A 10,967-nucleotide genomic window follows, 5' to 3' on the forward strand; every position below is an offset into this window, starting at 1 on the left:
CAATCGATTCCAAAGTTTTAATATTTCTTATCTTCATTTAAGGCTGAAGATTACCAGTTACCCAACCTTTATACCATTCATGACCACAAAAAGGTATCACTCTGACAAAACAGTACAAATCCGCGAACCTCTATTCGACACACAGAAGACACATGTTAATCCCAGGGGCCCTAGACCAACAGACCTGCAGGGGCCCCCAAAGCCCTTCAGTGTGTCAGGTGGTTTGTACCCTGTTTGGGAGTATGAGGATAAAGTGACTGACTGACATGATGCTTTATTACCTGATCTAGTGGCCCTGTCTTATTGAGGGCTCCTGTGTCAAAATCTAGATTTAAGACCTTCATTATCTCAGCTGATGTTGTGCTTAAATGTTGCGTATTTCTGAATTTGTTTGATGAATTACCTCACAGCAAACCCGGAGACAGGAATAATGTACACAGTGCAAAGAGAGGGGGACAAATGGTTTGTTAACAGAGGCCCAGAAGCTCATTTTCACTCCTTGGCACCCAAGCAGGTTCATCCGTCCATGTTCTCCTCAGTCTGACCACACCTGCTTCAAACTCAGAGTATTTAATATGTAATGATAAAAGGTGGAGAAAAGCAAGCATTTCTGTTAGACTGATAAGACTAAAATGACTTATTTATTGAAAAACCAGAATAGTTTTCTCTTTATAATGTAATAGTGCTAATTTAGATGACTTTAATGAACCCTCTGCTTATGTCAAGTTATGTGCATGCTTCTATCAATCATAACTATAGACCACATGTATTTTAGTAATTGCATTTTCCTTCCTCTGGAGGGAGCTGCTGGCATACAGTAAAACACACAATCTATACCTGCAGAAGACTCCCGACCTCCCACTAAAACTCATCTCTGTGCAGAAACATTATCTAAAAACTAAAACTGCTCTTCTTCCATCAAACTGTGATTCAAATAAGCCACTGTGAGGGGCCATGTTCTCTTTTGAAATAAGATATTCAAAAGTAATGATGCGGAGCAAAGATAGTGAGACATTTCTGGCAGCATCTGAGGGGAGTATCACTATCACACACTACTTACAAATTAAGACTGACAACAAGATGAGCTCGTCTCTGTAAGAGAAGAGAATCAACGTGGATTTGTTAAACTTGCTTTAATATTAATATTAAGCACTTCACACACAGGATGTTTTGATCAGTACAGCTCCTGTTCAGTTGACAGCAGACAACGCCAATATACAGCAGCAGCAGATTTAAACAGTAAGCACAGAGATTGAAAAGAAAAAACAACAATGACTTGGTCACAGTGTAGTTTCGTAAAATAATGGATCTTGTTTTTTGTCAAGTAACAGAACTTCTGTGCTATTTTTGTCTATTTTCTTTTTTTTGCCAGTATACATGTTGTGGCTAGAGATTTGTTAACAATTTAAAAAAAGTTTCCCCAAGCCCGCAAAGCTCTGGTTTAGGGACATGAGTGTTTATGGATTAGGATTTTATTAATAAATTACTTAAATATTAGCTGAAGTTCTGCTCTAATGAGATAGATGAGTTTATACTATGGGTAATCATATGTTTATATAATACTATTCAGTCTATTTGCAGTACATTCAAAATAACAGCACAGTTCATTAAGCATATAGGCTGCCGATGTTGCATTAAACTCATAGCAATGATCACTGACATGCTACTAATACAGTATATTTCAATGATGTCTGTGCAAAGTTTTTTTTATCTATACAAAATACTCTATACATACTATCATACTGTACAGCTAACAGAATAAGCTGTATTTAAGCATGTGCACAACTTGTTTAAACAGCTATTCATGTTTTCAGATTGCACTGATATAACATTTCTCTACAATAATAGCATGAGTATTTCATTAGGAAGTGTATCATGGTAAAAGCCATACACAGCACATGTGAGTTATACAACATTGAGTTATACAACAAATATTGAACAACTTATCAAACTGGAAACAACTCCAGAGTCAAAGCTGATAGAGAGCCCTCTGTCAAATTTTAAATGCACATTCAAGTCCAGGATTTCCCTTTAACTTTTCTCATTGATAAATGTGCTTTGATGCAACTGAGTGTTGCTGTTTTTGTTGTGCTGTTTACTTTAAGTCCAACATGAGTTACGTCTCTCAGTTTGTGCACAATTCATACTCTTCACAGAGGTGAAAAGGATTTTGGCACATATCTGCTGTCAGTGATTCATGCAACTAATCACTGACACGTTAACTGTTTAAAACACTGTATGCATGAAGTGCTGTTTGACCCCATTCAGTAGTCATTACTGAAATCATTTTCCGCTGCTACAAATGTGTTATCCTGGACTGTTAAAGTATTGAAGGCACATTTGGCAATAGAAAAATTATGGGAGGAAATGACAGGAATAAATCAAATTTGAGAAAGGCATTAACAAAGTGCAACTAAATTAGCATAAAACTAAAAAAACACTGATGTAACAAGTTTACTGTATGAAACTTGACAGGAGCCAATAATGTTACACTTTTCATCAATTTTTCTAGTTTTTCATTAAATAGTCCTGAGAAAGTTTGGCATTATATTCTCATTACCTCTTATGCTTTATTGTTTGGGACGTGCCACATGGTTTGGTGACGCCCCACTCATAGGAATACTTGTAATCTATATAATTAATGAGCAGTCCTTTCAGGACTGGGAATTGTTTGATAATAGATGCAGTTAAAGACAAACTTTAATCACGTTTGGTCTTTTTTCCAGCTTAAACCAAATTCTCTTCAAGTTCACATCCACCAGCATGTTCAAATAATAAATACACAATCTTTATAACAACTGTCATGAGGGGCAAAAAATGAATCAAAGTGACAAAAGTCACAGCAAAGTGAAGAGGACGAAGTGACTGTCATGCAGAGGAGCTTGGTGTTTTTGATTCTATGTGGATTTATGGAAAAGATCGAATACAATTTATAATGTGTAACTTTCATTTGATCTCTGAAATGAAATCATATCAGTGTTGGCACTGGTTAAACCCCACGTGATAATGAAAATAAATTAACTTCTGTAATAGAGTCAAAACTCGTCTACATTGCTGATGTGACATGGGTTAGGCCCAGGTCATGCGAGTCTTCTTTTCCAATGTGGGAAATTGAAGACAGTTCCACTGCTAGTCATGATGGCTTACTAGTCCCATCTGCATTCTCCAGGGGAACAGCAGCCTCCCGCACAGTGCTGGGGGCCTTCTTGCTCCCTGACACCTTGTCCCCCTTCAGTTTGGCCGAGAGGCAGAAGTCTTTGAAGCAGCGTTTGAAGTTCTCATCCAGAAAGGCATAGAGGACAGGGTTGAGGCTACTGTTAGTGTAGCCCAGAGCCACGCAGAAGAAGTAGGCGGCCATAATGGCGGTGGTTTCGGGCACGCTCGCGAGCGCCTTAACCAGGATGAAAATGTGAATGGGGGTCCAGCAGACCACAAACACGGCCACCACGACCACCACCAGCCGCGTGATCCGGCGCAGGTTGCGGTCTTTTTCCCGTGAGCCGGACAACATTCGGACGCTCTTCAGCCTCAGGACCATGAGGGAGTAGCACACGGTGATGATGAGCACAGGCACAACGAAGGCAAAGACAAACACACATATCTTCATCAGCGTGTCCCAGTACACATACGGCTCTGGGAACTGTAAGGCACACTCAGTTATGTCTGCAGGAACAAAGGAGAGAGGGAGGGAAGAGATGTGAATTAAGCAATGAAGTGCACTTGTGCTTTATCATAAATAAAATTCCACTCTGTCTTTCTGCTATCAATTTAACAAGCTGTTATGGAACAGCTAATCTGCACTCAAAAGGGAATATTTTGCTCTAAACTCTGCTTTTTTCTTACATCATATATTCAGGAAGGATGATGCATGATGGGTGGCTAATGGAAAACTCTGCACTGACAGATGGACTTGACAGAATGTATTTCTGCTCTTAAAATATTATCGGCACATGCTTTAAGTCTCCCATACTTAAAAAATTTAAACTTGTCAATTTTATTCAGGGATGGTGAAAGCACTTCCTCACCGCTCTTCGTCTGGGTGCCACCCAGAATAAATGCAGGTATCCCTGCAGCTGAGGACAGGATCCAGATGCACACATTGATCATCTTGGCTTTAATCGGAGTGCGGAAGTCCAGGGCTTTCACTGGGTGGCACACTGCCACGTAGCGATCCACACTCATCATGGTGAGAGTGAAGATACTGGTGAACATGTTGTAGTAGTCGATGGAGATGAAGACCTTGCAAACCACCTCACCAAAGGGCCAGGTATTCAACAGGTAGTCCGTGCTCTGGAAGGGCATTGTGGTGGTGACGAGGGCATCAGCGAGCGCTAAGTTGAAAATGTAAATGTTGGTGGCTGTCTTCATCTTTGTGTACCTGTTACACATGCAGAACACAAGGTTGTCCTGTAATAGCAAGGAGAGAGGTGACCAGAGCTAACCATCCACCCAGACTGCCATGGCAGCTGTATATTGCCTGGCTGACACTTTAGAAGACATTCCTTCTTGGCTCATTATGAATTAATCATCATCCATTAGTCCACACTGCTTCCTTGAATTCGTAATGTAATTTTTCTGACTCACACTTCATTGTTATGTATAGTATGCTGCTGATTGCAGGCCATGTGTAGTCAACTTGTTTTAACTTCATTAAATTATGATAGCATTAAAGCAGTATGTGACGACCTTTGCAAAGTTTAATTTAAAGTTTTAATTTTTACCAGTGGTGACGCCTACAGGATGTAATGAAGCATTGAGATTAAAATAAGACCCTTCAGAATAGCCTGTTCTGATTCATGGTGACTAGGCAGTATGTGCTTGTTTATTGTCATTAAAAGTGCATTTGTGATTCCGACTTTATGTCCTGGGTGCGGCTGTTGTACCAAGTTATCACGTAGAGCATCTATTACTCAAAATTAAGCCTAAATTATTTTTCTTTCTATTGATTCATCCTCGGATAAAGCCCTGCATAATGTTGCAGGGCTGGAATGGTTTGCCATTTTGGGAAATATACTCATTTGTTTTTTTGCCAGGAGTTACATGAGAAGATCAATACCACTCTCATGTCTCTACGTTAAATATGAAGCTACTGCCAGCAGCAGGTTAGCTTAGCTTAGCATAAAGACTGGAAACAGGGGGAAACAGCTGGCCTTGCTCTATTCAAAGGTAACAAAATCTGCCTCCCAACACCTCTAAAGTTCACTAATTAACATATTATATTTTGTTTCTTTAATCTATACAAAAAGCTAACAGGCTGCTAGCTGTAGCTTCATAATGAATGGAGAGATATGAGAGTGGTATCGATCTTCTCATCTAACTCTCTGCAAAAAAGCAAATAAGTGTATTTCCCAAGATGTCTAACTATTTCTTTAAACATGCATTAATTGATTTTTTGGCCACTTGGGGGCAGCATGACCTTCTAAAATTGTTTTGGCAAACATGTTAGCAAGCGGTTGCCTATCCAGGAAGCAACATTAGCATTCATTTAAAGTTGTGTTTTTGTTCACCTGCTGAATGTCCAATTTTTCACTCTTCTTTTAGCTCTGTTTTTAGTCCTCACCAGCTCCTGAGGGAAATACCTGACTCTTTAGCTGCTAAATGCTCCACTATGTTCACCAGCTAGTCGCTAACTTTACTAGTTTGCTAACAAAACATAAACCAAAACAATGAGCCTTAAAGCTGACAGGATCTGCAGAGTCAGGTGATAATTATCTGTGGGTCCATCACTGCGAGCAACACCTTTCACATTATATGTAGTCATTTGATCTATTGTTGTTGTATAAAAATATTGACTAGAGTGGCTTCAACAGTACAAACAATGCCTATTTAAAGCCATAAAACATACACTGCCATGTCAGGTACTTCTACTAATGGTTTATAGCTCAACGTCTATGTGTGGCCTATGTTGACCTTACTGGATGAGAGTAATCTCAGATATTTGTTTACACTAAATCAACATAAAACCTCTTTTTCCTTAAGTTGAATCATCCTCCACAGACCAACTAAACAGTAAAACGTATCGTCTTTTCTGGAACTGAAGTGATAAAATTGGCTTCTACCGACGGGCGACGCAATCAATCTGATGTGAGGTAATTGTTGTCTATGGACTGAAGCATTCTGGATGGCACTGCTGCATTTCACCTTACATCGAAGGAGATTTGTTGCTCTCGCACACCATAAATAACGCCCAATGAGGTGCAAGCAGGCTATCAGCTTGATAAAGCACCACTGGTTTCAACTATGATTAATATCATGTCCACCATACTAGGAGAGATTACTGAATATTGTTATTATATTTTGGAGGTCTTGAGAGTTATTAGATTCATAAAATGTGCCACTTTGAAGGTTTCGGGCACTTCTCAACCATTGATGAACGCAGAATCAATTCTACATTGCTGTGCTTTACATATTTACCGTTGAATCAGAAATGGCAGCATTAATCTTAACCCTTTCTGTGTCAAAATGAAACTCCTGTTTTGTCTCTTGTGACTTACTAGCTACAAAATCCATATATATTTAGTTGTTGTCCCAGACATTTACATGCACATTACATGCTAACTCTTTGGGTGTATAAGTAGGCTTTAGATCATTATGCCTGCTTTCTGTCTCAAGAGAAGCATCCAAGAACTAAATGCAGGCATTAAGGAGAACTATGCCATAGACCAGATGGCCTAGAGGTCACTGTGAAAGCCCAAGGGTTGGTGCCAGTGCCTTCTCCACAAGTAATAACATTTACAGTAAAGACTGTGGAGAAACACATTCCTCTGCCTGGACCTCTGTTGTTTTCTGTACTTCTAAAAACATAATTTGGCTTCCCTGCATGTGCCAAAATTGGATTAGGTCCCTCTAACTAGTCAAGTCAGAAAATGTCCTTTATGTTCAAACTGCAACTTGTTTTGCAACTTTAAATCATTATATGATTTCTGTTAAACTTACAGTGTATTTCTGGCATATAATGAACCTCCCGGTATAATTATTGTATGGATTTTTATCGTATATATAAGAAACAATGTGTGCACCCTTCTTGTATTTATGACCTTACCTGATGATCACATACATGACGAGGCAGTTGCCCAACAAGCCGACCACAAACACCACGGAGTAGACTGCAGTGATGATGGGGATGATGGGAGACATGCCCTCCTGCTCCCAGTTATCATCGTGGGTCACGTTGCGGCTCTCTGAGTATCCGGACACCCAGGCTGAAGAATTCACTGGACAGTCTTCCAGCAGCATGGAGAGGCACTTACTGTCTTCTTTGAAAATTTCAACTGGAGTGCTTTCCATTTTGACACCTGTTTGTTACTTTAAAGCGGATAAATAAAAGAAATGCTTATATGGCATTCAGTGATGTAGCTGATAATATTAAGGTGGGCAAATAAGGTGACATCGAGCCAGAAAAACGCACGTGAAAACCACTTAAATCCTGATTAAAATGAAAAAAAAAAAACATCATCACGTTACTGTAAAAGCATGACAGCCTTACAAACTTCACTTCGTTTCCGGAGCCACTGGTAGATCATGCAAAACATAGTCGGAAATTAATACACAGGAGCTCCAGCCTTTCAGGAAAAACGCGCACTGTGTGTGAAACACATCACTGCAATTTGAAGCTCGCAGGTTTACTCAACTTGATCAGCCCGAATCAGCGGACGCACCCTGTAAAATATATTCTAAAAAATGTATTATCCAAGTTATAATTCAGGTCGTTTTGTTGCCTTGTTGAAGGTTACAGCTCTTCAAAGTTTGTGGATGGTTCTGCGCGCCTGGAGAGGAGCAGCACGAGTGTCAGCTATGCGGACACTCGTGCACACGCACTGATGGAGAGGTGGCGCGCTGTAGGCTCGACCCACCACACACACACGCACACACACACATAACAGCCAACCTTCACCCATAATATGAGATGACAATAACCTGCAGGCAGGCACACAGCTTCCTACAATCTCATGTCACAGTGGAGTAAAAAACTGTTGAGCATCATTAACCAAGACATCCCTAAAAATTGTTAACCCAAAATGAAAAGGTGAGAGTGAGACAGAGCAGGGAGGAAATGCAGGAGAGATGAATCTGGTAGCATTCAGCCCTGGGTGTGTGTGTGTGTGTGTGCGCGTGCGTGCGCGATGATGGGGTCATAACCACTTTTCACTGGACACAGCACTGTGTATTTCACTGCATTTCTGCTTCAGTGGACAGGAGTCCAGAGGTACAGGAAAGGGAGATGATATATGACCAAGGTCCAGTGCAGGCAGGATTCAAACCAGCCAGCAAGCAGAATGACCCATCATTTCACCTTTTAAGTCATTTTGAATGTAAAAGTTGATAATATTGCTGCTTTGTTAACATCGCCTATTAATTCCCTTAAATTTCAGTTAATTGTATTATTGTTTAGCTTTTTCAAACTTGTTCATGTTCAAAATGCTGACTGAACTGTCAATATCTGTGGAGCAACATATACATTTTGTTCAAGGGTGCATTTTTGGTCTCATAAGAGCAGACAAATATCTTTATGTATGTTGTTTTAAACTCTGAAGCCACCCAGCCTGAAATATTGAGCTGAGTTTTCTTTCCCCTGCAGTGTGGGTGCCAAGAAACAGCTCTCCTTTATCCTGCAATACTGGCACCACAGCATTATGTTAGCCAGTGAAGTATGTTAGAGTTGCACAAATGTGTGAGGCGCGTCTGTCTCCAGCTAGTCTTACCGTTGTTTAGAGTTCCTCTAAAAACAACTCAAAAAACATCAACAGTATCTGCCTGATTTTCTGTTTTTATTGCTTGTAAACATGATTTTTATCTGATGACATGTTTCAGAAGTCACTGCAGAAAATAACGCATACTTCTGCTTAAGGTTTCACAGACTCCAGCTGTAAAACATGGTTAAATATAATGGATTTTAATAGGCTTTATATATGTAATTGTCATATTTGGCAATACCATCGTAATTTGTCACCTTTATCAAATGTGCAAGCCCAGTTTGTATCACTTCAATACATTTCCACATACTGGGTTTTAATAAGGTCAGTTTTTGAAATTATTATTATTATTTGTAGACATACAGCAGTGGTTATGTGGGACCCCAAACAATGAGGAAGTATGGCAAATGTCAACAAAGGGTTAAGTTGTTTACTTTATTTGTAGAATTTTATTTTTATTTATTTATTTTTTCTGTCTTTGTAGAACTGATTTTCACTGAAAGCTAGGACTATTTTTTATCACTTCTATGTCTTTTTCATCATTTTATCTTCTCCTCTTTAGAAGCCTCTATATCATCTTACACTACATTATATCATATTCTTCAGTTGTATCAAAGACAGCAAATGTTAAGGCTGCACTGACCCCAGGGTTACATGAAACAATTAGACTAAAAATAAGAAACTCTCAAATGTTTACATTCAACGCATTAGGGCAATGCAACAGTGATTTACAGTGGATCATAATGTGACTAATCCTCAGCATGTCATCGGTCTGCAAAGTTACCAATCTGCTATTTCTGAATATATAAAAAGGTCTCATTTGCTGTTTCTTCAAGGCCCCCGGGAAGCCATGAGTCTGTGAGCTTCTGTCAGTAATTATGGTGACTGTAAGGAGAACAAACAAGGAAAAGTCAAAAGTTTTGCTGGTGACTCAAACTAATGAATGAGCTCATGTCTGCTCTGGGTGTCTGCTTTCCTTGCATTTCTTTATAGTTGGAAATGTATCTTTGTAGCAATCAGGTCAATTACTTTGAGCCAAAGTTATTCAAATTATGGAAATGGAAACGTATCTGGATATATATTTTCTTATATAGCCACACTAATTGTTGCTAATTTTGTGAATTGTCTTTTTTTGTATAGAACCAGTAAAAATTATAATTTGTAACAAAACTGTTAAGCTTATGAGGCAGTATAAACATCCAGCAAGTTTTTCTAAAGCTAGAAACTGGAAAACTGATTTTTTAATGTGCTGAATGTTAATTAGACAACTTCATTTTGGTGCAACAGCTCAAAGTTTGCATCTTATGGCTCCACAAAGTGATTACTTCATTAGTCTTCCATGGAGTGGCTGATTTTATATCCCTGCTAGTCGACAGCACAAATTCACTGACTTTTCCCTTTATTACAGCGATAGGCGATACTGGTGCAAGTTCACAGACACTTTATTTATTTACTCATTTATATTTTTCGTGTGTGTGTAAAGCACTTTGTAACTGTGTGTTCTAAAAAGTGCTATATAAATAAAGCTTCACTTACTTACTTACTGACTGAACTGTGTTGGGGCTCAGAAGAAAAAGGTGAATTCTTGAAAAAGGAGAAAAAAGCTTCCCCATCACCTGGTCAAAGTACAGTGTTACAGTATCAGTGTCCCTTTGAAGAGATGAAAATTATTCTGAGAAATCTGCTTCTCACCCAGTGCATGCTAGGATAAGCTACAGCCCCGAATAGAAATAAGCTGGTGTAAAAAATGTAACGAATGAAAGAACTGAAATCTAGGAAGTCAGATGAAAACAGCTTCTGTCAAGAGAAAAAATGAGAAGAAACTGTTACATTACATTACATTCAATCTGGGGGTAAATTAGTCTGTTCTGTGTAATTTTCCATCTGCTTAATACAAACATTAGACCCTATATTTGAGAATTACATTTATAAGGTTCCACCTGTCATCACGCAGGTTGCATATTGAACTAAGAAGATTTAGTCTTATGCCACCTGAACAATGTGCTGCACTGGCATTCACAATGGAAGATGTACCATAGAAAAATTGAGCATAACTCAAATAATCTTAAATCACTACAGACACAAACAACAGAGTTTGACTTAAGTTGCATACATGCATACGTATTAATGTTCTGACACAATTGTATTGCATGTGGAATGTTTGTATTGTGATATTTATATCAATATACCAACTTTCAAAAACACAAATGAAATATCTACAAATAAAAAGTTTAAATTGAATATAATGTGACTAGACAATTGTTTTGAATGCTT

The 10,967-nt window shown here is 38.8% G+C and overlaps 1 protein-coding gene across 2 annotated transcripts; it reads right to left on the reverse strand.

Moving 5' to 3' along the window:
* Window positions 1-1,121: 1,121 nt before the first annotated feature.
* LOC122867012 (kappa-type opioid receptor-like) lies at window positions 1,122-7,881 on the reverse strand. 2 transcript variants are annotated; one of them, XM_044177324.1, is made up of 3 exons: window positions 7,043-7,881; window positions 4,026-4,378; window positions 1,122-3,663 (listed from the first exon to the last, which is right to left on the reverse strand). In XM_044177324.1, exons 1-3 carry the CDS (start codon window positions 7,285-7,287, stop codon window positions 3,134-3,136), a joined length of 1,128 nt encoding a protein of 375 aa, XP_044033259.1. In that variant the 5' UTR covers window positions 7,288-7,881; the 3' UTR covers window positions 1,122-3,133. The 2 variants fall into 2 exon arrangements, with proteins under 2 accessions (XP_044033259.1, XP_044033260.1); XM_044177325.1 differs by having other exon boundaries at window positions 4,026-4,407; window positions 7,043-7,134.
* Window positions 7,882-10,967: the final 3,086 nt, after the last annotated feature.

Source organism: Siniperca chuatsi, linkage group LG19, assembly GCF_020085105.1.
Source record: "Siniperca chuatsi isolate FFG_IHB_CAS linkage group LG19, ASM2008510v1, whole genome shotgun sequence".
NCBI classification, from domain to species: domain Eukaryota; kingdom Metazoa; phylum Chordata; class Actinopteri; order Centrarchiformes; family Sinipercidae; genus Siniperca; species Siniperca chuatsi.

What these genes read in the sequence shown, in the direction of transcription:
- LOC122867012 (XM_044177324.1), bottom strand. Translation starts at nt 7,287, where the DNA reads ATGGAAAGCACTCCAGTTGAAATTTTCAAAGAAGACAGTAAGTGCCTC. An exon ending in GTCATGTATGTGATCATCAG is followed by an intron (nt 4,379 to 7,042) that starts GTAAGGTCATAA and finishes CATGTGTAACAG; the next exon opens with GTACACAAAGATGAAGACAG. An exon ending in TGGCACCCAGACGAAGAGCG is followed by an intron (nt 3,664 to 4,025) that starts GTGAGGAAGTGC and finishes TTGTTCCTGCAG; the next exon opens with ACATAACTGAGTGTGCCTTA.